This window comes from Pleurodeles waltl, chromosome 1_1 (assembly GCF_031143425.1).
Source record: "Pleurodeles waltl isolate 20211129_DDA chromosome 1_1, aPleWal1.hap1.20221129, whole genome shotgun sequence".
Lineage (NCBI taxonomy): Eukaryota > Metazoa > Chordata > Amphibia > Caudata > Salamandridae > Pleurodeles > Pleurodeles waltl.
In genome coordinates this window covers 824,922,946-824,948,836 of record NC_090436.1, presented here as the reverse complement: position 1 = coordinate 824,948,836, position 25,891 = coordinate 824,922,946, and the positions used below count along the sequence as shown (strand labels likewise).

General features: G+C 44.0%; 1 protein-coding gene across 3 annotated transcripts in view; it reads right to left on the bottom strand.

Moving 5' to 3' along the window:
- LOC138287834 (tight junction protein ZO-2-like) overlaps positions 1 to 25,891 on the bottom strand; it is a 390,358-nt gene that overhangs the window by 94,527 nt on the left and 269,940 nt on the right. For all 3 annotated transcript variants that reach the window (XM_069228742.1, XM_069228726.1, XM_069228733.1), the window contains 3 exons: positions 7,390 to 7,540; positions 6,849 to 6,957; positions 4,562 to 4,772 (listed from right to left, as the gene is read on the bottom strand). In XM_069228742.1, coding sequence (XP_069084843.1) covers positions 4,562 to 4,772; positions 6,849 to 6,957; positions 7,390 to 7,540 — 471 coding nt within the window. The remainder of the gene's footprint in view (positions 1 to 4,561; positions 4,773 to 6,848; positions 6,958 to 7,389; positions 7,541 to 25,891) is intronic.

Here is a 25,891-nt window from a genome sequence, read left to right as displayed (position 1 = left end):
TTCTCTGCTCATCACAAGAATTATGCTGCAAGAATAATCTTGCACTTTTAGTGCTTCGAAACTGTAGAAGTAATACATGTAATTAAAGAGGTGTTTCAGGTGTATCGTTACTGATTTTCATCATCAGGTGCATCATTGCTTTTAGTTTTTGATGTTTTTGTTGGGTTTTCAAATACAGGTAGCAAGCATACACCTTTCCATTTCTCAATTTGCATTATTTTCTTATAATAGTTATCCACTGACTGATCATGGTGACTGATGAGATTATACATATTAGCATTTTATACCATATCATTGCTAGCCCACTGCAGCACAGGTGTATTGCCATCGACATACATTAGAGTGGCTCAAGCAGATAAACAATTTGCAAAACTTCCAAACAATCCAGTCCCTTATAAGTTGTTTGTATAGATCCTAGGGGCTTCTGAAGCGTTGCCTGCCGTTCAGCAAGAGTATATGTGATGTGCCTATATGAAGATAGCCAGGTTACATCCTGGTCCCCCGTTTAGCGTGTCCTGCATCTGGAGTCTCGCCCTGCTGAGCCAGAGTGAGGGAAAAGGATGGAGGAGCTCTACTTCTCGGTGTTTATGAACGGGGCCAAACCTCTAGCCACTGAGCAGCTAGTGGCTCTCTACACTGTCCTAAAGGGTCGCTCCTTCGCACGGCACCCAGTTTTCAACCTTTTTCTTCCTTTGAATACACAGCGTGCCCCCTCTGGAGACTTCCAATGGAGCACTACCTCTCTATAGGATATGCTAACGGCCAAGTCTGTGAATCTGCTTCCTGCTTTGTTGCTCAGGTGTTCGGTGTATAGGCCCAGCAGAGAGATCTCTACTCTGTACATATCTCACCTGTTAAGAGTTTGCACTAACTCAGACATGATCCATAGCCAAAAGCGGGCAATCACAGTGCAACTCCATAACGTATGTGAAAAATCAGCGTCAGCGAAGGCACATATAGGGCAGATATATGATTGCGTTTGCATGATCACATTCAGCCTATGGGGTGTGAAGTAAGTCATGTGTAAATAATTGAACTGCATGTATTTGAACGGTGTGTTGCTAAATATTGTGAATGTGCGCTCCGGATCTCTTCCTAAGCTTTATCTCCCAGTGATCTGTCAAACCAGGTATCGGGCAGGTTGTTGCAGGTCCCGCTGTTCAGTGCCTTTTATAGCCAGGATATCAGTCGCCGCCTACCCCCAAAGGTAAGCAAAGTCTGCAGCGTATCACATGTCCGGGGTTCAAGTTCTGTCTCCCTCTTCAGTGCACAAAATGACCGGGTTAGCACGACGTACACCAAGAATTCTGCACTGGGTAATCCGTCATCTGTTGTCAGGCTGTCCAAGCTCCTCAGGGTCCCCTCATCATAGAGAGCCACAAGAGTTTCAATCCCGGCCGCCGTCTAAGCTCTCAAGAATCTAGCAGTGAAGAACCCCACTCTCAAGGTGGGTAATCCCACCAGGGGTATTGCAGGTACATTAAGCAGGTCCTCAAGGTACATATGTAACATCCATTTCTAACAGTGCAAGCCAATGGCTAAGGGCTTAGGGCTCCAGGATGGATCCATTTTCACTCCGGATAGGGGTGCCACCAAGGCGTCCTCCCTATGCAGCTCAGGCCACTGTAACTGCGCATCTAGGTAATACAATTCATCGTCAAGCACTCCCAATCCCCACGTTGAGTTGGGTGTTTGAGGGCACGGAGCACAGTCCTGTGTCTCCCCATCCCAGATCAGTTCCCTGAGCAATACATTAAGTGACTTGAACAACTTTTGTGGGACCCAAACTGGGAGATCATCCAAACAGTAAAGCATTCTGAACATCACTATTATCTTAGACAGGACAATCCTGGCCATAATGGGCAACGTCAGTGTGCGCCGAAATATTACACATCTGCTGAGTACCCAGTAAGACCCCTCGCCCCCCCAAGATGTCCCTATCTGAATAATATATTTTGACTCCTAGATATTTAAGGATCCAAGGCTACCATCTACTCCCTGCTCGCAGCACCATCATTGGGGGCTCCTGCTCCTCGTGATTTACCAGGAAAGCGCAGGTCTTCTGCCAATTAGTGCACAGACCCATGATTTTACCCAACTCTTCAGTCATGCCATGCTCCATGGTACTCCCCTTCTGCCTCCCTGAGATACAGCAGTATACTCTCCGCGTACGAAGAGATTATGCTTTTGCCACCTCATAATGGAATGTCCCTCCAGGGCCCCTCGTTACGGAGAATAATAGCAGAGGGTTCCACCGTAAAGATAAATAAAAGTGGGGAGAGAGGATATCCAGCCTGGTCCCTCAGCATACCTTGCACACTTCAGATATACACTGACTCATCCACACTCGTGCCTGTACACTTGAGTACAGCAGGGATACCCCTTTGTCCAATCCCACACCCTAGGTTTGCTTTGTGCATAACAGCCCTCAGGTACCCCCAGTGCAGAGTACAGAATGCTTTTCATACATCAACAGACAACACTATCGCTGCCGGAAAAGAGTAGATAGCCATCTCATTTAGCATTCAGTACAGTCTCCGATTATTATTTGAGGTGTTATGTTGTGGGATGAAGATGTTTTGGTCAGATTGTATTAGCTGTTGCATGTGGGTCAACAGATGGGTAACCAGCACTTTGCTTAGAATCTTCTAGTCAAGATTCAGAATGGAAAGCAGTATATAGAATGCCACTCCATGTCAATCACCAAGAAGTGTAGGCACAAACACGATAAGAGCCTGTCTAGCGGTATCCAGGAGGAATCCTCAGTCTAGTGCCCCCCAATACATTTTTATGACTTTCGGAGCCAGGAAGGCCACATAAGTCTGGTAAAATTCAGCCAGTAGACTATCCATGCCAGGTGTACCCCTCAACCCAGCTCCTTAGTCGCTGCTCATAGTTCACATTTTGTCAATGGCCTCCCCCAGGGCCTCTTCATCTGCTGCCGGCATCTGTGGAATGGTTGCCCGAAACAAAAAAGCCTCAACCACTGTGGTCGAAGCTGGACACAGCTAAATGTACAGCTCCTGATAGCGCAGAGTGAACACTCTGGATTTCTTGTTGTATATATTCCAGAGCGCCCACTAGTTCCACAATATGGGTAATGGAGCAGCCCCTCTATGCCAGTTGAACCAGCCAGGAGAGTAGTATGCTGGTCTGTTCTCTCTCCAAAGTACTCACGTCGGTCAAGAGTTTATAATTTTCTAGCATAGTGGCAAACCTCTCCTTCTCGTCCAGCATTCTATGTAAGATTCCTGGGTCCACCACCAGTGCCCTCTCCAAACTTCAGATAATGTCCTCCAAACAGGACAAATCTCCCTCCAATGATTTCCGGCCCCCACCAGCTGCTCTATACAATAGCCCCATACCATCATCTTGAACGCGTCCCAGTCAATGTTAGTGTGTGATTGTACGTCAGGTGGGTGCAAAGTAGTCCCTAATCGTGTCAGCCAAATGGTCACAGGGTTGTGCAGGTGGAACTTGTGGAGGCTCTAAGTGGGGATAGGAGGCCTCTGTCTCTCCTAACAGACTCATGAGTAGTGGGTTATGGTCTGAAAGTGTGAGACCCAAATACTCTATATGAGCAATGTATTCATCAGTCTCTAGGGAGCATATCAAACTGTCTAGACTGACATGGAGATCACGTACCTCACAGTAGTCGGAGTATTCTCACCTCAGTCTCGAGCTGTCGGTCACTCCCCAGTGGCCCAGTCACTTCAGAAATCACAGCCCATCAGGACACTTGATGAATCCATTACTGGGGGGTGAATTGTCTAAGTCTGTATCTATCACACAGTTCTAGTCTTTTCAGGCCACCACATCCTGAGTCAGTATTCGAATCAGAGTCCAGAAACTGAGCTTGTCCTGTGCTGTGCTTGTGGCATAAATGCTGCCCTGTGTCAGATACATGCCACTGAGTCTCCCCCACCCACACAAACACATATCTGACCCCCTCGTCAATATTAACCCTTAGGGGCTCAAATGGTGTCTCAGGGCAGACTCATGTTAGCGCACCTCTGGCAAAGGAAAAGTAGCCTGCTGCATGTACCTGCCCCCTACCATCCCACAATCGCCTTCCCAATTTAGGTATTTCCTCATCAACCGGATGTGTTTCTTGCAGAAGGCCACATCTGTCCCCCTGCATTTCAGGTATGTTAGTATTTTGTGATGTTTTCTGGCCTAGCCCAGTCTGCGCACCACTAGATCTATCACTGCTGGCATGTCTTTTCCTTTACTTATAGGTGAACTGCAGCAGCTGTCAATGTACTGGAGTAAAGGTTTTTAATATCTTCTTGAGTGGCACAGAAGCTTATCACACACTAGCCTGTTATGCTGGTGCAATATAAAGATGTTAATATACAGGTGGGATTTCTGAAAGTATTTTAGCATCACAATGTGCATGCACACTGTGCAACATGTTCATTAAATCAACTTTTGCAAGCAGGTTGGTTGAGCTTTCATGCAGGCACATATTTAACTGAAAATAATTTGGTCCTTTTTCAACATTGCCACAACATAAATATATTATTGTTGCACCCAAAAAATTATAACTTGTAAATCTTACCGGCTTTTGCTTGGAATGATGCCCTTTTCCAGTTCGTTGGCAATTCTGACAGCCAGCCAGCTTCCAAGTTTTCCATCATACAGTGTGTCCACCACTCTGAAGACTTCCCCTCTGGTGAACCCTAATGTCTGTGGACCCTCCTTCTCATATTCAAAATGAGTCCTGATAAAGAATGAGTCACCTCTTCCACAGGCTAGGATGTTCTTGTAAACTAAACACAAACAATGTGTGACTATTATGACTTAGCCAAAAAGGCAAAAACACTTGCTAGTAAAAAAAGAAAGTACAGAAGTGGCAGATAAGAATATATTAAGTTTATGCTTCCCATCACAATGAACTGGACCCTTTGAGGCGGGTGCACAACTACCACCATGCCTCCGTAATCCTTTACTGTTGCAGAACTGTTATTTAAGGACTAGAGAAAGCAAATATACTTGCATTTTCCCTGTATGTCTTTTCCTCAAGATACTGGCTGGTTGCATGTAGTCTGGTTCGTGTGAGCACCATTCCTGGAGAATCTGGTAAGCAGATTTCTTCTTCTCTGGGCTTATATGTTTATACTTTACTTGATATAGCCATAAAAACAATTTGTGCTCTTGCTTCCTTTTACGTGCTAGGCGCAAAACAACCATTTGTCTGAACCTCTAGGACCTGCAATCCCTCTTCACAATCAACTTTACAGTCTGGGTTTCATTTTATATCCTTTCCTCCATTCTTCCCCTTGTGACACTACTCAGTACTCTTTACGGCCTAATCATAATAAAAGGTGATTATAAGTAGATTCATTTCTCTTAGCAGCAGACATTGCACAGAACCTGGAGGGCACCATATTGAATTTGCAATTTACATGAAGCTCTGTCATAGGGGTGAAACACAAGAGGAAGATGGAATATATGCTACAATTAAAAAAGTGGTCTAGGACAGCGTTTCTTAATTACAGGGTATGTGAGGCCTACTCAGGTGGAAGACAACTGTTTAAAAGTTATATAGTATTAGTGATTAATAAAGTAGACATACTTAAAAAGCAATATTTAAACATTTGACATTCTCTGTAAATGTGTAGGAATTTGAAATTTGAAAGTTAAGTTGGTATCCTCTTATCTTTATCCATGGGAGCAGCCTAAGTAAATAGAAGCTAGAATGGACAATTGGTGGTCTCTACTGAAGCACTCTAATCCGCTGACAAAAAGAAAGCAATCAATAAAAGCAATAAAAGGTAAATCTAACACTACTAGGGTTTAATATGTTGCATCATCATTTAGAAATAAAAATACATTTGGAAGAAATCCAACCTTCACATTAAAATACATTTTCAATTTTTGTATATTTTTCAAATTCAAATATTTCATAATTCATTCATTTATTTGATGTTTACTTGTTTCTGACATGGTTTAGACCAAGGTCTCTGACTTCCAGTAGTGATGCAGTGGGGGTCCACATAAATTATAAGATCAGAAATGAGTAGTCTAGTATATGGCATATTATGCTACCTCAGTTTAGCTATGATAAACATGCTTAGGGTGCAGCATATCTGGGGGAAAAAACTGACGGAACTTGCAAATGAGGGCCTATAAAGAGGGGGGAGCTTTTAATGACTGGAAAAGCAAGCAATAGAAGGAATACTAGAAGATTCCACTCAAAAGGGCTATAATGTTGTACTCTAGACAGGGAGAAAAATAAGGACAATCAAAGAAATGTTGAAGGGGAATGTCTAGGTCTACACTTGCCATTACTGGCATCTGCCATTCCACTGCCTTCAACAGAGTTCCCAACATTCCTAAGTACTAGGATTTACTAAACTCAGTGCGGATAATTTGTCATCTCTTTGAGGAAAACCAGGCAATGCAGATGTAAAAAGTTAGAGCTATAACCAGCAGAAAGGGAGGTAGTATCAATTTACATGTTGTTATTAAGCCCTATCCTAGGAGTAATGCATTCAATGGAGGGGCCAAATCTCCAGAAAGAAGCAGGTAGATTTGGTGGCACAAACAAAAGCCGCCAAAGGGGTGAATAGCTCCAAGTACTATCGGCAGAGCTTTAATATTGTAAGCAAACATATGCAACAGAATTGAAGGGTCTTGGTCTTTATCAATACATTTTACATTTCTTTGTAAACATTAAGAAAGAAAAATGGATTTCAGTGTGGAACCATCAAGTTAGCCCCTTCATATATTTAACTGTGTTTCGCATCATTATTTGGGATTGATATACAAATGAAAATAGCAACAGGAACACATTAACAATGGAAGGAAAATAATTGCTAGACAGATTTTCAAAGCATGCTTACCATCATATCTACTTTGGGCCAGAATAGTCACATCTTCACCTTTTGGAATTTCCAAGAGATAGAGCACTGCGTCTTCCCGAACAATGCACCGAAAGTCTTGGTCGTTCACCTGAGTCAGAGTTAAAGTATTCATGTACAATATGTCCATCACCCTGCATAGTTCAGACCATCTTAACAGACAAACATCCAGCATTCAACAGGCAAAATGAGTTAATCTGAAGAATCTCCTGCATGTGTGAATATCACATACAATGCCATGTAAACAGACAGGCAATACAGTGTTAGCCTGTGCCTTACAAATAACACCCGAAAAACTCAATTTCTAAATGCATCCATCTGTCTGAAGGTCTTTGAAACAAAACCGCTTAAATTAAGAAGCGCTGTTTCTTTTAAAAATCAAAGATACTGCCTTATAAACTAACAGTTCACAAACAAAAGAAGGGCTGTATGTTTAGGAATTAATTATGAAGTTTAAAAAGTCCTCTAAATAAATAAAACTGATGTCCGTATGCTGAATTCCTCCTCATAAAAAGTCAATTACCTTAAGTAGCTGATCCCCCTCCTGCAGACCCTCCATCTGTGCAGCACTGCCATCCTGGAGTCCAGCAACAAAGATCCCAACATCATTTCCACCGGCCAGTCTCAGACCAACGCTATCACCTTTTTTGAATTTCATCATTTTTGTGTTGGGACTGCAAGAAAAAATACCTTAATGTGTGAATGTACTGCCTTGTTTAAATAACAAAATACATTCTCTGAGTGTAACAATAAGCATTTTACACTACATCAGACTTGCTATAGACTTAACTCTTTGACTCTGCTCTAAATATATGTCTCTTAATGATGACTCTGTTAGAAGCCATAAATGTGCAAACCATCTGCTATTTTGGCCATTCTGTTACCACTTTACTCAATGTGGCTTCTGGCATTCAGAAGGAGCATTTACAGGTCAGAAGACAAGTGAAAAATTGGTTGTTTCCAAGATAATTGCACCATTCCATTACACAGAGAAAGAATCTAGAACAATAATCACTCCTTCAAGTACAAACTACAGACCATAGATATGCAATGGCGCACACACTCTCCTCATGCTGGTAAACTATGTTTTCTAGAACCAGGTATGTTAAGAAGGGCTGACGTGTACTAGCCTGGTTATGATATTGTAATGTAATGTAAATTCATACATAACCTTTCTGGGCCTCACAAATACTAATACTGTTACTATAACACTCAGTTTAGTCCACCAGTGCAAGGCCTAGTTACCTGCCTACTACAAACCGTTCTTGACATCTTACAATGACCATCATGTAGGAATTGACTGTAACAAGGGCCATTGCAGCAGATCCCTGACCATCTCTCCCTCCAACCTGTGACTGCTCAGTATAATAAACAAACAACTCCGAATATACACGCTGTATTGTATCCGGTTTAGTGGACTCCGATCATAACAAATACCATAAAAGGGACCTGCAGAGCTTATCAGACCTGAAGGCTTACCAAAAACCTTATAGTGCATACCCATCTTGCGCGCTTAACCACCAGACTGCTAAGTGCTGTATCCCAAACAAAAATAACTAAACCTCAGTGGTCATCTTGCACAACAGGAAAACACTCTTCAAATAGAATCACAACAAAGGCAACAAACTTCCAACCACACACCCTACAGAATAGGTTGTTACACTAGTAAGCAACTGATTCAGCGTCCACATATGGACAGTGAGTACTATATAAATGTTATAATACAGTCAAATCATGCGCAAACAGGTCTTTGTAAAGGGATCAGAACTGTGTGAGAACTACTGGTTTCCCCACCAACATTTCTTAGGGGGAAAAGCCCATTTAAAAAGGCTAAACATGCATAAGTCTTGTACAATAACTACTGACACCTTTAGTTAAGTCTTATTTCCAGGACCTAATTTCAAAACAGGAATGATTTCTCTTATTCACAAATACCTCATTGAGGGATACTGGTATTTGCTACTTGTGGTAAAGCCCACCCTCTATTTGGATATACTCTGAAGCAAGACCTTGAAATTAAGCAGATGAAACAGCTGTGCATGCACTACTGCCAGTATCGTTTTACATGCCAAGCCTTTTCATGTACTTTACCTAGGAATTGGTGACACTGCACTAAAGAGGCTGGTTTCTATGAGTGAGTTAACTGACTCCTGTGACAAGTTAAGAGTAAAACGAATGCAGCTGTTTCCAACTAGAACATAATGGCCTGGAATATATATATATATATATATATATATATATATATATATATATATATATATATATATATATATATATATATATATATAAATTATATGTTTTGTCTTCACTCAAAATACAAAGGTTGATGTGATGTAATAGTTAGGTGTTGAAATAATATAAAAACCAAGGTTTAAAAAAAAGAAAATAAATTCACGGTTATACTTTTGTGAGCTAACTTGGGCCCCACAAGCACTGCTTATGACCGCACATTTTACATCACTTATGACATCGCTGATGACATCATCCAACAGATATGAATGATAGGTATAAGCTTCTTATACTGGAAAGGGTTCAGCAAGGTACAAGTAGATTAAATTTTCATGAACACCTGTAGTACCATTGAGTGTATCGTTTTTGTAACAAGCAGAACAAAAAGCATGTCTGAATTTCAGTGGTTTTTAAACTTAACATTTTATGTTATTCAGTGTCGGCTGGTGGATTTGAAAAATGGTGGGGTGGGAATTTAAGACCAGAGTTGAAGCACACGAGCTACCAAAGCTAAAATTGAAAAGGGGGGTAAAATTTCAAGAAAATGGACAAGAATCAAGCCAAAAGCTATCCCAGGGATAATACTTTGTTTTCAAACTGCCTTACAGTTTCGAGCACATACCGACACTCACACACCGATTTCTTAAATGTACTGCACCTTTGATGCTTTACCACATCATTCAATCAACAAGGAGACAAGCTGGGTTAGTGTACATGCAAAACTAATACTGATAGGATAGATCCATTCCTATCTCCCTTCTGCCATTTGTGAGAAACCTTAGAAGGATGGAAATCTGAGTCTGTTTTACCAGGATTCAAACTCATGATCTCTAGATCACTGAAAATATCAAAGCCATGCTTTAACTCACTGAGCCTTCTTGCTCATTTAGTTTAGAACTCTGCACTTAAAATCCCGTTTTGCAATTGTGCATTTCCCCAAATAATGATTTTGCAGATGTGAATCTAGCTGATCCAACGGCACTAATCTTCACCGATTTGTCCCAGCTCTGTCAAGCTGAGTGCTTAGTCCCACTGGTGCACAATTATTAGGCAATTTTATATGTAAATATGCAAAAGTGAATATGCACCTGACTTTCTTTCAGGCAGCATTCAATCTAGGGATATTTTAAAATCAGGAAAAATTACCCAAAAAGTCAAACGGCCGGTTTCCAAGGCAGTCTCCTTCACACCTTGACAGGTGAGAACAAGCACTGGTCCTTTCCCTAAAGATGGTTGAACCAATAATTTTCTTGCTGTTTAAGGCAAGTGCAACTTTAATTCTTATGAGGCCTGATTCAGAAAGGTAAACTTACACCCTTGGGTAAGCTTACATTGGTTTTGAAACTCACAAAAACGCATTTTAATAGTATGTTTACGAACGTGGACACTTTGCAGTTGGTGCGAAGAACTCAGCTCATAAAAAGATATGACACGACTATCTTTTACGATTGAAATGCAGTTTTGTGAATTCCAAAATAAACGTAAATTTACACAAAAGTTTAAGTTTACCTTTGTGAATTAGGCCCATGAAGTCCTTGTTATTTCTGATCAGCATTTCACACCACAAAAGTACAGTTTTCCTTGGTAGTGGAATGTGAGATTCAGGGAATTTGCAGTGCTACAATGGTGGCAGCCTATTCCAAACCCTTTTACTCTAGTTTGTCATCTTTCTTCGTATTTCTTATCTTCATCAGTTTAAACCTCCCTATCATCATAGGTTACATGTTCTAATCTACTGTCATGCTGTCTTAGCTCTCCTTCAATCTATCGCATGTGTTTTTTTTCCTCAGCTGCTGTTCTCAGCATTGCGTCTTCCCTTTACCTTCATTTTATGTTTTCTCTTCTTTTCCAGCTCCACATATTCTTTCCTTTCACTCATCGCACACCCCTCCACCACTCTCTCTCTTGAGAAAGTTCATTGGGTTATTGTGCCTGTTACAGCTGTCTTGACTGGCACAGGATCTAACCTTTGTTAGTGGGACATCAACTAAGGGAAAGCCATCCACAGTGGCTAACAAATGTTCGAGTTGTACTCGGTCCGGAGAGATTGAGTACCTCACCATGTTTTACATTACTTTGTGTATTCCTGAACATTTAATATGCTTTTATAATCAAACAGAAAAATTATAAGAACCAGATTCAGAGGAAAAACACAGAATGGTCAGGTTTTAGTTCTATAGAGAAAGAGTACTGAGAAAAAGAGGAGAGAGTAGAGAGACGGTGGGACTACAAGACAGAAATAGATGAAATTTGGGAAAGAAAGAGGAGACACGAGGAGAGTGTGCACAAAAGAGTGGGGAGAGTGAGCGATGATAGCACAGTAAAGAAGCGTGAGAGGAAAAAGAGCAGAAAAGAGATATCAGTGGGGAGATACTTAAAGAGAATGTGAGCGAGAAAATACAAGAAACAGGAAGAATGGGAAAATTAATATGGGACTGCAGTTATTTCCCAGAAAATGTAACTGTCCACCTTCAAAGGGTTAATCAGCCAGGCTGGGAATGTGACCCTGTGAGCTGTAGGCGGATGCATGATTGTGTGTTGAATTGGGCTCACAAAAAGCACATCCTACTATGCACCACATTTACCCATACACTTCCTCCTAAAGTCCTTGTTCCAAATCACTCTTCTTCCTTTTGAAAGACACAATTGCGTAGCTATCCACCTTTAAGGGTGCAGTGTCCAACAATGATACTGTATGTAGCGCCTCTTTTGAGAACTTTTTAGTTTGGCTACAAGGGCTCCTGTTAATAAAGCACTTAGAATAAAAGGCTACATAAAGTAGTAAATCAGAACAATTGTTATGCAGCTCACCCTGTTTCTCTATCATGCAAAGGTTATCAATTGCACCTGGCTGACCTCTCTGTTACCCTCACAATGAGTTGGCCTCAAAAAACGACAACGATAATGAAAATCAAAACACTGTATTATGGCTGAATGAGTACATCCAGAAACTATTAAAGGTTAGACATTAACACACCATAAATGAAAGTGATGTGATTTACATATGATGTGGATGAAGATTGTGATTTCTATGTTCTCAAATATCTCATTTTCATTGAACCACAATTGCAATTCCTTTTATAAAGCACGTACTAACCCTGACGACAACACCACACAAGTAATTGCCCAGTGCACTGATGCACTGCACTGATTTTAGTAGTCTAGGAAACTGGTCCTTGTTGCAGTTACCCCCTCACCTTTTGTCTGATATTGATGCTGACTTGACCGATTGTGCTGGGATCCTGCTAAAAGCGTCCTAGCACCAGTGTTCTTTCTCTAAAAACTGTACCATTGTTTCCACAATTGGCACACCGATAAGTCCCTTGTAAAAGGTACCTGTATTACCAAGGGCCCGGAGGCCAGGGAGGGTCCCTAAAGGTTGCAGCATGTGTTGTGCCACACTAAGGGACCCCTCACCAAACATATGCACACTGCCATTGCAGATTGCCTTTTTCTCCCCACCAACACACTCAAAGTTGACATGGCATCCCTCTCAGGGTGACATGCCCACAAAACACTGCCTGTTGCATAGGTAAGTCGCCACTCTAGCAGGCCTTACAGACCTAAGGCAGGGTGCACTATACCGCAAGTGAGGGCATAGCTGTATGAGTAATATGTCTCTACAGTGTCTAAGTCCATTCTTAGACATTATAAGTGCAGTGTGGCTATATTAAGTTCATGGGCTGGGAGTTTGTCATTACGAACTCCAGAGCTCCATGATGGCTTAATTTGAAGGCTGGGAAGTTTGGTATGAAACTTCTCAGCACAATAAACACATACTGATGCCAGTGCTGAATTTACTGTAAAAAGCATAGAGATGCCACCTGTATTTTACCCAACCCTCTAGTGTAGGGCTGACTGGTCTGTGCCAGCCTGCCACTAGCAGACACGTTTCTGACCCCATGGGGTGAGAGCTTTTGTGCTCTCTGGGAACAGGAACAAAACCTGCTCTGGGTGGAGGTGCTTCACACCTCCCCCCTACAAGAACTGTAACACTTGGTGGTGATCCTTAAAGGCTCAGGCCTCCTGTTACAATGCCCCAGGGCACACCAGCTAGTGCGGGTGCTCGCCCTCCAAATAAAGCCCCCTTTTTGGCGGCAAGTCCAGCGGGAAAATTAGGGAAAACAAGGAGGAGCGACCACTTCAGCTGGGACCACCCCTAAGGTGTCCAGAGCTGAAGTGACCGCCTCCTTGCAAAATCCTCCATTTTGGTTTGGAAGACAAGGATAATAGGGTTAGATCTGTGTCTCCTCCCCAAAGGAAGTGGACACCTGAAGGGTGTAGTCACCCTCAGGGACAGCAGCTATTGGCTACTGCCCTTTGACCCCTGTAACGCCCCTAAATCCAGGATTTAAGGGCTCCCCTGAATCTAGCTCGTCAGATTTCTGGTGACCTTAAGAAGAAAGACTGCTGAGCTGACCCCCAATAGAAAAGACTGAAGAGACCAACTGACTTGGCCCCAGCCCTACAGGCTTGTCTCCAGCTTCTGAAGCCCTACTACAAAAAGGTGAGCATCATGCAGGACCAGCAACCTCTTACAAGCCTCAAGAGGACTGCCTGCACCCCACAGGACCAAGATCTCCCATGGACAGTGGCCCTGTCCAAAAGAAACTCCAACAAAGGACTCCAGAGCCACCCCAGATCCGCAAGTCCTGCCCACTCTGCACCCAGCGCCTATGGCCTGTGTACAAGTGGCCCAACCAACTAGACGTAGTCCCCAGGTGATTCTGACCTAGCGTCCACACTGGGCTGACCCCCTCCTGTCCAACACTACGACGCCTACAGCCTAAATCGGGAGGACCCCCCTCACCGCGAGAGAACAGGATGAATATACCCAACACCCAAAGGTACCTCTGCCCCGTATCTTGGGGAATTCGACCACCAGTCCTGCAATTTCCAGCCGACGGCCCTCCTCCTTGTCCACCCCCTGGACTTAGCCTGCAGCATCTTTGTGCTCCCCCAGGCTCCCACTATTGGAAAGCATTGGATGCCCCTGCGCCGGTGAGGGTTTATGTATGGTGCCGACCTGTGACCGCCCCCCTTTGACACCCCCCTCACTCCCCCCCAAGTGCTCACCTAAACCCTAAGGTCTGCCCTTCAAAAGCGTGGGCCTGATTCCGAGTGCCCCAGCCTCCAAAGGATGCCATTTTAAAAATTGCATAATTTTTTACCTCGGTACACAGCCAGCCCCATGTTGCTGGGTGTTTGGAGTTTACTGGAACCCCAAACTGTGGACACCCTAACCCCCGGAGACTGGAACTGTAAGTCTTGTATTTACCTCAAAACGGTGCCAACTTTTCTTTCCCCCAGAAATGTTTGACAATTGCACTGTCAACTTTTAAAACAGATTATTGCTATTTATTAAAAAAACATATAACTTGCCAAATTGAACAAAGTGGTGTTGATACATATGTTGGATACTTACTTACAAATGTACTTACCTGCAAACTGAATCTTGTGGTTCTAGAAATAAAATAACAAAATATATGTTGTCTGTATAAAAACGATTGGCCTGGAGTTAGTCACTGAGTGTGTGCTTCATTTATTGTCTGTGTGTGTACAACAAATGCTCTGCACTACCCTCTGGTAAGCCTAACTGCTCGACCACACAACCACCAAAGAGAGCATTAGCCTCTGTTAAGGCTCTAGGAAATCCCTGAACTCTATGCACACTATATCTCATTTTGATAAAGTATATACAGAGCCAGCTCCCTCAAAGAAGCTTAAAGGCGTCCAAGCCCATCCAGGGTGTAAAATAATCCCACAAATTGCTCCTGTGTATTTTTGTGTTATGTTTATTTTATTATGAAGATTTGCACAGTGTAAAGGTTGTAGCGACACCAGAGAGCTTTACATAAAGGACAAAAGAAAAAGTGTTACGGGCTGACTGTGCAAACAGAAAATGAAGAATAAGATGATAGAAAAATAGAAAAGGGAACAGAAGCCTTTATAATATCAAAATGCATATCATACCATTATCACAACTACTGCTATTATGTACAGGGCCTTGCAGACATTGCTGTGCTTCATAGATGTTAGAATTCTACAGCCTGCTTGTTTAAATGATTACCTATAACATTTCCTAAAAAAAGACAAGTATTAAGTTATAAAAATAAAATAAAATAAAAAGATGATTTTAATAAAGGAGTGCAGCACAGAGAATGTATATGGTGCTTATGGCAGAAGACTGACATACATCATGCATACTCAGATACACATGCGCACACACATATATAGATACAAACACACAATCACATTCACGTATACAGGCATTCACACATACACACAAGCCATTAATACAATTTTACCCTGGGACTCTGCATTCAATCCCTCTGAGATTTTTGATCCACGAATCCTACTCCCTCGAATTACGCACCAGTTTACACAAGCAGAAGCTATCATGAATGATAGCCTCTGCTTGTCCTGGCCTGGAACATAAACTACTGCCCTATCAGAAGCCAGGATAGGGCTGGAGGTGATCCCTCTTCCTCTATCCTTCCATCTGATAGGAGATAGGGATGAAGAGTAACAAGCTCCACCAAAGCCTTATTAGCAGACATGCTGCATTGCCAAAAGCAAGTGCATCATGTCTGCTATCTACTGTGAATGTGTGAGGTGGAGAGAAGAAGCCTCCGCCTGACACATGCGCAGTTCCAAAGGACACTGGAGCCCCCTTTGCTGCTGACATGATGTTGCACTTTATTTTGAAAATAGACACTTGTTTTCCTGTAATAGTGTAACATCATGTGAGCAGGTAATTTTAGAATAGGCAGGCCTGGGCCATTAGTTGGTGGTTTGATGACCCTGCAACCCCTCTAGACGAACCATCACTGATATTATTACAAAACGGAACTATAACGTCACTTTAACCTTCAGTGATGCAGTGTTCTTTTTTTCACTGTGATGTAAGATCTTACAACCATACCCAAACTCTCCAATCACTTTAAACTTCGGTATCTTCTGTAAACCTCTTATGTTTTTTCAAAGTAAACTACGATTTTATACCATACCCACCCATGCCATGACTTTAGCTTTTGATTTTTCCAATGAATTTCAGTTTTTGATTTGTTCATATTAACCCAACTTCTTCACTGAGCACAGCTTTAGTAGGGGACTGATGTGGGTTTGTCACAGGCCCTAGCCTGTGGCCAAACCCTGCACCCAACCCTCCCAGGTGTATTAGTACGTGAAAATACACAAACTTTAGATCTAATGCAGTCATAAAGTTGCCCTTTTGAAGGAGTGGAATCACATCTTACAAGGTGACCATGTGGAAGTGTTCTGATAGAATGTATGTATTTAGTGGCGTTAGTTCCAGGACCATCTGCAAGGAACCATCCTTTTTGGATATTAGGAAGTATACTCCTTGGATTTGGTGTTCAAGGGGGCCTACTTCTATGGTTCCTTTGAGTAGAACAGTTGGAACTTCCTGTTTGAGCAATGTTCGATGTTTCAGTGACAGCCGGTGAACGTGCAAATGTTGAGGTGTGCTAGAGAGCTCCAGACAAGTCATGTTGGATAATGTCCATCTCCCACTGGTTTGATGTTATTGGTTGCCGTGTGGGTAGAAAATCCTTTAATTGTCCCCAGACAGATGTTATTTGATTGGGGGAGGAGAAAGAAGGCATTGTTTAGTGATGTGTGTTCCACCAAGAGGGGAAGCACCCTTGCATCTACCATTGGCATTTTTGCCTCTATATGAGCCTCTAAAGTAACCTCTTGGAGAATAGTGTTGGCTTTGACTGAGTTGGTATGAGGTGGAGGCCTTAGAAGAAGTGGCTTTGGAACCTCCACGAAAGCTAGAGCGGCAAAAACAGCCACGGAGAGTAGATGTTTGGCGGCCCTCATTGATTCTGCTGTCTGTGTCCTTTTGTCATTTTCTCTAAAGGTCAGGTCGACTTTGGGACAGAAGAGATGCTCTTTGTCGAATGGGACATTAAGTAGACTCTTGCACTTCTTGCTTTAAGCCAGAAATACAGAGCCATGCATGGCGTCTAAGTAGAATACTGGTGTTAATGACTCTGGCTGCTCTATCGGCAGCACCCAGCACACAGCATATGGAGGTGTTTGATGTGAGCTTGCCTTCTGAGACAAACTCTTGTCCTATCTTCATCTGGGAGATATTGGAGGACGTCTCATCGCAGTGTGCGTGGTTGTACAGCGCAAATAGACCAAATGAGTTGGCAATGTGCCAGTGATTGGCAGTATGTGCTGCAAACCCTTTTCCCTGTTGCATCGATACGTTTACTTTTTTTTAAATCAGGTGGCAGGGCATTACTGCTAGCTTGTGAGTCGGCCTGCTTGTGAGCAATTGTAATCACCAGTGAGTCTGGTGGTACTTATCCCTTAATATATATATAGGGTCTGAGGGGCAGGGCTTGTATTTTTTTTATTTTTTATTGACTAGGTGTAATTACCCTTGCCCTAAACATGTCTTTGAAAAGGTCTGCAGTATGGCATAACATGCCGTTTAGCATGGGTAAATATATGATGGTCCTTTGTGTAGATGAAAGTGTCTCAAAGAGGAAATCCTCCTCTTGGGGTTCCTTGTGGAGCTCTATTATCATGAAAGGCAGCAGCCCTATCTATTAACTCCTGATAAGCAGGAGAGTCGGCGGGAGGGGCGGGCTGGATACAAGTCTGGGTCAGTGTCATCTGGAGTGTTTGAATCATATGTGTCCCCAGGATTGGTGTGTGAGGGTGTCCCAAAGGTGTCATGCCCAGCACAATGGTCCCCTGTAGAATACAGTGGGATCCCTGAGGTGAGATGCCCAGGGGATCTTCAAGAGAGTGTGGTGGAGACAATGAATGGAGTGGTGGTGGCCGAAGTTGTGGAGGGGTTGGTGGAAAAGGCAAAGCACTAGTTGCTTTGACCAATTTCTTCCTCTGTTTCGGAGGTATTGAAGAGTCCAGAGCCTCTTTGAAAGACAAGTGTCTTTTGGATGGTGGAGGAATGGTGCCCGAAGGCCTCAAAAGAATACAATCAGTATGAGGCTGAACATGGATTTGCTTCTGTCGAGCGTGCAACTTCTGCAGCTTGTGCCGGATAGGCTCAACTGTCCTGCCAGAATCAGGTTTTGAAGCTGGCTTCAAAGTTTTCAGGTCCGAGCCATGTTTGTGCTTTTAAGAGTCAAATTTCCACTCAGAGTCGATGTGGTGGAAGTCGAAGGCCAGCTTGGTACCAAGTTCGAGGGCAGGGTGTCTGAAATGGGTACTTGATACTGATGATGGCCAGAGGGCAGTGGTCAACCAAGGGCCTCTAAGGGGGCCATATGTCATAGAATGTTCGACATGGGGTTGAGGGAGTGGGCGTTCTCACCGACTGTTGAGCAGGTGTAACTTCCTGCATTTCCAGGTCGACTTCAAGATCGAAGCTGGAACTGCCTCCAGAGACAACGCCTCTTCCTCTGCAGCAGATGCCTCCGGGTGTTGTTCCCCTTCTTCACCGACATCTTCATGCCCAAAGATAAGAGGAGTGTCTTCAATGCCTCTCCTTTGCATTTCAAGATGACATGCCCAACAAACTTGTAGAGTTTTCTTAGAACAGAAAGATTAACAAGCCTCGCAATCTGCTTCTCAGTGTTTCGAAAACACAGGTTTACAGACTTGGTGCAAGCCTGTTCAGTGATATTTTGCTTGACAGCGAAGTCAGGACTTGAAGGGCATCCGTTCCATCACCAGTGGGTTATCTTCTGGCGGGGGGGCAGAAGCCCGGCTGCTCCGCTGCAGCCCCAACGTGGTGGTTAGTCAGTGCACCAGGTGGGCACCAGGGCACTCACCAATAGTGAGGCCCTGAGGGATGGGGTGCTCAGGGCAACAATAGGCTCGGGGAAGGATGCTATAGGCACTCTCCTAATAATATATATTTTAAGGCCCTGGGGGATGGTGCCCCCAAGGCCACTATGGCTTTGGGAGAGGGGGCTGTGTGCCCCCTCCCTCTTACATATAATGGTTTGGCTCTGGGGGCCTGGATCTCTAGTGCCACTCTTGGCCCTGAAAGGGGGGGGCCAGGCACCCCTCCCCCACACATTCCCCAAGCCTCTTCGGGCTCCACTGCTTGAAGGCCAGTCCCGCCAAAGACCATGTGTGGCCTTGGGTCAGCATGTCCTCGGCTGGGGGAGGAGGTGGGTGGGGGGGCAGGGGGCTTGGAGTGTTGGGGTAGAGTTTGAATGTGGGTCCTGGCTGCATGCCAAAGGCTGGGGGATTGGCTTTCCCTGTGGTGACAAATGAAAATGTCACTTACCCAGTGTACATCTGTTCGTGGCATCAGTCGCTGGAGATTCACATGTTCTGCATAGCTCGCCATCTGGTGTTGGGTCGGAGTGTTACAAGTTGTTTTTCTTCGAAGAAGTCTTTCGAGTCACGGGACCGAGTGACTCCTCCTTCTATCTCCATTGCGCATGGGCGTCGACTCCATCTTCGATTGTTTTCCCCGCAGAGGATGAGGTAGGAGTTGTGTTGTAGTAATAGTGCCCATGCAATGGAGTGACTAAGTATGTACCTATTTAAGGCTAAAATAATATATATACAAATATACAAAGTTGAAGCTAACTTCCGAATTGCTACAGGCTCCGGGGAGGTGGGTGGGCACATGTGAATCTCCAGCGACTGATGCCACGAACAGATGTACACTGGGTAAGTGACATTTTCAGTTCGATGGCATCTGTCGCTGTAGATACACATGTTCTGCATAGACTAGTAAGCAGTTATCTCCCCAAAAGCGGTGGTTCAGCCTGTAGGAATGGAAGTGGTTTGAAATAACGTTCTTAACACGGCTTGACCTACTGTGGCTTGCTGTGCGGATAGCACGTCTACACAGTAGTGCTTGGTGAACGTGTGTGGCGTAGACCATGTGGCTGCCTTACATATTTCTTGCATTGGGATGTTTCCTAGAAAGGCCATGGTAGCACCTTTTTTTCTGGTTGAGTGTGCCCTTGGTGTAATGGGCAGTTGTCGTTTTGCTTTAAGGTAGCAGATTTGGATGCATTTAACTATCCATCTGGCTATACCTTGTTTTGATATTGGGTTTCCTGCATGAGGTTTTTGGAATGCAATAAATAGTTGTTTAGTCTTTCTGATGTTTTTCGTTCTGTCAATGTAGTACATTAATGCTCTTTTGACATCTAATGTATGTAGTGCCCTCTCAGCTACGGAATCTGGCTGTGGGAAGAACACTGGTAGTTCCACTGTTTCATTTAGGTGGAACGGTGAAATAACCTTTGGTAAAAATTTAGGATTAGTCCTTAGGACGACTTTATTTTTGTGTAGTTGTATAAAAGGTTCTTGTATTGTAAACGCCTGAATTTCGCTTACTCTTCTTAGAGATGTAATGGTGATGAGAAATGCAACCTTCCAGGTGAGGAACTGTATTTCGCAAGAGTGCATGGGTTCAAAAGGTGGACCCATGAGTCTTGTTAAGACAACATTTAAGTTCCATGAAGGAACAGGTGGTGTTCTTGGTGGTATAATTCTTTTAAGCCCTTCCATGAATGCTTGAATGATTGGTATCCTATATAGGGAAGTTGAATAGGTAGTCTGTAGGTATGCAGATATTGCCGCAAGGTGTATTTTAATGGAAGAGAAGGCTAGGCTAGATTTCTGTAAGTGAAGCAAGTAACCCACTACATCCTTTGGAGTTGCGTGTATAGGTTGGATCTGATTATGATGGCAGTAGCAGACAAACCTCTTCCATTTACTTGCATAGCAGTGCCTAGTGGACGGCCTTCTGGCTTGCTTTATGACTTCCATACATTCTTGGGTAAGTTGTAAGTGTCCGAATTCTAGGATTTCAGGAGCCAGATTGCTAGATTCAGCGATGCTGGATCTGGATGTCTGATCTGTTGGTTGTGTTGTGTTAACAGATCCGGCCTGTTGGGCAATTTGATGTGGGGTACTACTGATAGGTCTAGCAGTGTTGTGTACCAGGGTTGCCTTGCCCAAGTTGGTGCTATTAAAATGAGTTTGAGTTTGTTTTGACTCAATTTGTTTACCAGATAAGGAAGGAGAGGGAGAGGAGGAAAAGCGTAGGCAAATATCCCTGACCAGTTCATCCATAGGGCATTGCGCCTTGGGACTGCCTGTGTGGGTATCTGGATGCGAAGTTTTGGCATTTTGCGTTCTCTCTTGTTGCAAACAAGTCTATTTGAGGTGTTCCCCAGAGTCTGAAGTAAGTGTTTAGAACTTGGGGGTGAATTTCCCATTCGTGGACTTGTTGGTGATCTCGAGAGAGATTGTCTGCAAGTTGATTCTGGATCCCTGGAATAAACTGCGCTATTAGGCGAATGTGGTTGTGAATTGCCCATCGCCATATTTTCTGTGCTAGAAGACTCAACTGCGTTGAGTGTGTCCCCCCCTGTTTGTTTAGATAATACATAGTTGTCATGTTGTCTGTTTTGACAAGAATGTATTTGTGAGTTATAATTGGTTGGAAAGCCCGCAATGTGTGAAAAACTGCTAGCATTTCTAGGTGATTTATATGCAGTTTTGTTTGATGTACGTTCCATTGTCCTTGTATGCTGTGTTGATCGAGGTGTGCTCACCACCCTGTCATGGAAGCATCTGTTGTTATTACGTATTGTGGCACTGGGTCTTGGAATGGCCGCCCTTTGTTTAAATTTATACTGTTCCACCATAGAAGCGAGAAGTAAGTTTGGCGGTCTATCAACACCAGATCTAGAAGGTGACCCTGTGCTTGTGACCATTGTGATGCTAGGCACTGTTGTAAGGGCCTCATGTGTAGTCTTGCGTTCGGGACAATGGCTATGCATGAAGACATCATGCCTAGGAGTTGTAATATCATCTTTGCTTGTATTGTTTGTGTTGGATACATGCGTTGTATGATCTTGTTGAAATTTTGAATTCTTTGTGGACTTGGAGTGGCTACTCCTTTTGTTGTGTCTATTATGGCTCCCAGGTATTGTTGTATTTTGCACGGCAAAATGTTGGATTTTGCAAAGTTGATGGTGAAACCTAGTTTGTAGAGGGTTTGTATGATTTGATTTGTGTGTTGTAAGCACTTTGTTAGTGAATTGGTTTTGATTAGCCAATCGTCTAGATACGGGAATACATGTATTTGCTGCCTTCTGATGTGTGCAGCCACTACTGCTAGACATTTTGTAAAGACTCTTGGTGCGGTTGTTAAACCAAAAGGCAATACTTTGAATTGGTAATGTATTCCTTTGAATACGAACCGTAGGTATTTTCTGTGAGATGGATGTATTGGTATATGGAAATACGCGTCTTTGAGGTCTAAGGTTGTCATGTAGTCCTGTAGTTTTAGCAATGGTAACACCTCTTGTAGCGTGACCATGTGAAAGTGGTCTGATTTGATGTAGGTGTTTAGTATTCTGAGGTCTAGGATTGGTCTCAGTGTTTTGTCCTTTTTTGGTATTAAGAATTACAGTGAATAGACTCCTGTGTTTGGTACTAATTCGATTGCATTCTTTTGCAATAGTGCTTGAACTTCTATTTCCAGAAGGTCGGAATGTTGTTTTGACAATTTCTGTGCTTTTGGTGGTATGTTTGGAGGGAATTGTAGGAATTCTATGCAATAACCATGTTGGATAATTGCTAAGACCCAAGTGTCTGTAGTTATTTCCTCCCATGCTTTGTAATAATGACCTATTCTTCCCCCCACTGGTGTTGTGTGGAGGGGGTGAGTGACATCTGAGTCACTGCTTGGTTGTAGGGGTTTTGGGGCTTTGAAATTTTCCTCTATTCCTAGGGAATTGCCCTCCTCTGTATTGGCCCCGAAAGCCTCCCCTGTACTGTCCCTGGTAGCTGGACGGTGTTGCCTGCGAGGTGCTGGCTTGTGTGGCCTGACCCCGAAACCCCCCTCTAAAGGGTGTCTTGCGGAAGGTGCTGTAGGTTCCTCTGCTCTGCGGGGAGTAGAGTGCGCCCATGGCTTTAGCAGTGTCAGTGTCTTTTTTAAGTTTTTCGATTGCCGTGTCCACTTCTGGTCCGAACAGTTGTTTTTCGTTTAATGGCATATTGAGCACTGCCTGCTGTATCTCTGGTTTGAACCCAGACGTTCTTAGCCATGCGTGCCTTCTAATGGTCACAGATGTATTAATTGTTCTTGCAGCTGTGTCTGCTGCGTCCATTGAAGATCGTATCTGGTTATTTGATATGTTCTGTCCTTCCTCAACCACCTGCTTTGCCCTTTTTTGAAGTTCCTTGGGTAGATGCTCGATGAGGTGTTGCATCTCATCCCAATGGGCTCTGTCATAGCGCGCAAGTAGTGCTTGAGAGTTAGCGATGTGCCACTGGTTTGCAGCTTGTACTGCGACCCTTTTCCCAGCTGCATCGAACTTGCGGCTCTCTTTATCTGGGGGTGGTGCGTCCCCAGATGTGTGGGAGTTGGCTCTTTTCCGAGCTGCTCCCACTACGACGGAATCTGGTGGCAGCTGTGTGGTGATGAAAACAGGGTCTGTAGGAGGTGCTTTATATTTCTTTTCCACCCTTGGCGTTATTGCCCTACTTTTGACCGGCTCCTTGAAGATTTCCTTTGCGTGCCGAAGCATACCTGGCAGCATAGGCAGGCTTTGGTAGGAGCTGTGGGTGGAGGAGAGGGTGTTGAATAAAAAGTCATCCTCGACTTGTTCTGAGTGGAGGTTTACGTTGTGGAATTGTGCTGCTCTAGCCACCACTTGAGAATATGCTGTGCTGTCTTCAGGTGGTGAGGGCTTTGTTGGATATGCCTCCGGACTGTTGTCCGACACTGGGGCGTCATATAAGTCCCAAGCGTCTTGATCTTGGTCACCTTGGCTCATGGTGGTGTGAGCCGGGGAATGTGACGGAGTTTGCGTCGGTGAGACGTTAATTACAGGTGGAGGAGAGGGTGGCGGAGTCACCTTTTTCACCATCTTTGTTTGTGGCGCCTGGTCTGTTTGAAACTCCAGTCTCCTTTTTCTCCTAATAGGGGGAAGGGTACTTATTTTTCCTGTTCCCTGCTGTATGAAAATACGTTTTTGCGTATGGTCCACTTCGGTGGATTGCAGCTCTTCCTCAAACCTATGCTTTCGCATCTGAGAGGACAGTGATTGCTCCTCTGTATAAGAGCCTGGACCTGGGTCGGTTACGGGTTGTTTCGGCACCGAAACCCTGCCTGTATCTTTTTTCGGCTCCGAGGTGGCTTTTTTCTTTTTTAGAGTCGAAACCTCTCGGCGTCGATCTTCGTCGGTGCCGCTGTCTCGGCATCGAGCCGTTTCTACACCGCTATCTCGGTGTCGTTGCTTCTCTCCAGCACTTTCTCGATCCCGAGAAGGCTGCGTGCCGGTGTCTCGACCGGAGTCGGACGATCTCGGCACTGTTTGGGCCTTTTTCGGTGCCGTTGGTCGGTCACCGAACTTATGGGTGGAGCCATGGCCTGGTGGCAGTGGCGTCCCCTGGGCCTTGTCACTTTTCTTATGTGTTGTTTTCGACGTCTTACTCACGGTTCTTTGATCGTCGAATTCCTCGGAGTCCGATTCGTGGATCGAAAAGGTTTCTTCTTCCTCTTGTTCCTCGAACTCTCGGTGCGCTGTCGGCGTGGACGCCATCTGAAGTCTCCTGGCTCGACGGTCACGGAGTGTCTTTCGGGACCGGAACGCGCGACAGGCTTCGCAAGTCTCCTCACTGTGCTCAGGTGACAGGCACAGGTTACAGACCAAATGTTGGTCTGTATACGGGTATTTGTTGTGGCATTTGGGACAAAAACGGAACGGGGTCCGTTCCATCGGCGGTGTTGGACACGCGGCCGGGCCGACCAGGCCCCGACGGGGGATCGAAAAGTACCCCGAAGGGCACCGGAGCGCGTCGATCTTCGATGCGGTGTTGAATCTAACTACGCCGACCCCGAACGCAACAATACCGATGAAAATCTTCCGAAATCTACTAACTTTCCGTTCCGAAACTCGGAGCGACAGGAACACGTCCGAACCCGATGGCGGAAAGAAAACAATCGAAGATGGAGTCGACGCCCATGCGCAATGGAGACAGAAGGAGGAGTCACTCGGTCCCGTGACTCGAAAGACTTCTTCGAAGAAAAACAACTTGTAACACTCCGACCCAACACCAGATGGCGAGCTATGCAGAACATGTGTATCTACAGCGACGGATGCCATCGAACATTACTTTATGTTAAACACACACTAGAAATTAACTGAAAAATATTGCGCTCAAGTTATGTCATAGTTAGGTGAGAATTTCAGTGACAATGTAACGTTTTAAACTTACAAACCACTGATATTCACCAGTTATATTAGCTCTGGTAACTATAACTCCTGCCCTAAAATACCTAACTCTCGCCATTTCCATGCACTGCTAATTACCCCACATACTACTTCACTCATGACATCTTCTATTACATCACTGATAATAACGCTGCAACATTTGCAATGAAATTATTGATGAGAAAACTGCATGGCGCGGCGTGAATCAGTTACCCTCTGGCACAAATTATAGTTTCTAGAACTAACTATAAATGGTGAGTTTCAGTTGTTTTGTATATTTAAAATGCTATGCTGTAGCAGAAATTCTCATCCAACTATAATGTTACTTTAATCTCTGTTTTTTTCTAGTGAATACACACACACTTGATGTAAATCCATTTTGCAGTTTTTGACAAATTAGGGTTCAAAATATATGTATGACCAGACTGTTGGGCTTGCGGGACTCTCATAAAAGTCCTGCTGGCATGCAAATTCAATAACAGATTAATCTGATTAGATGAGTGGCCGTTTTTCCCCCGCAGCAGTGTTGCTCCTCTAAAACCCGCAGGAGCTAACACTTTGATTGACTGCCTGCAACATGAGAAG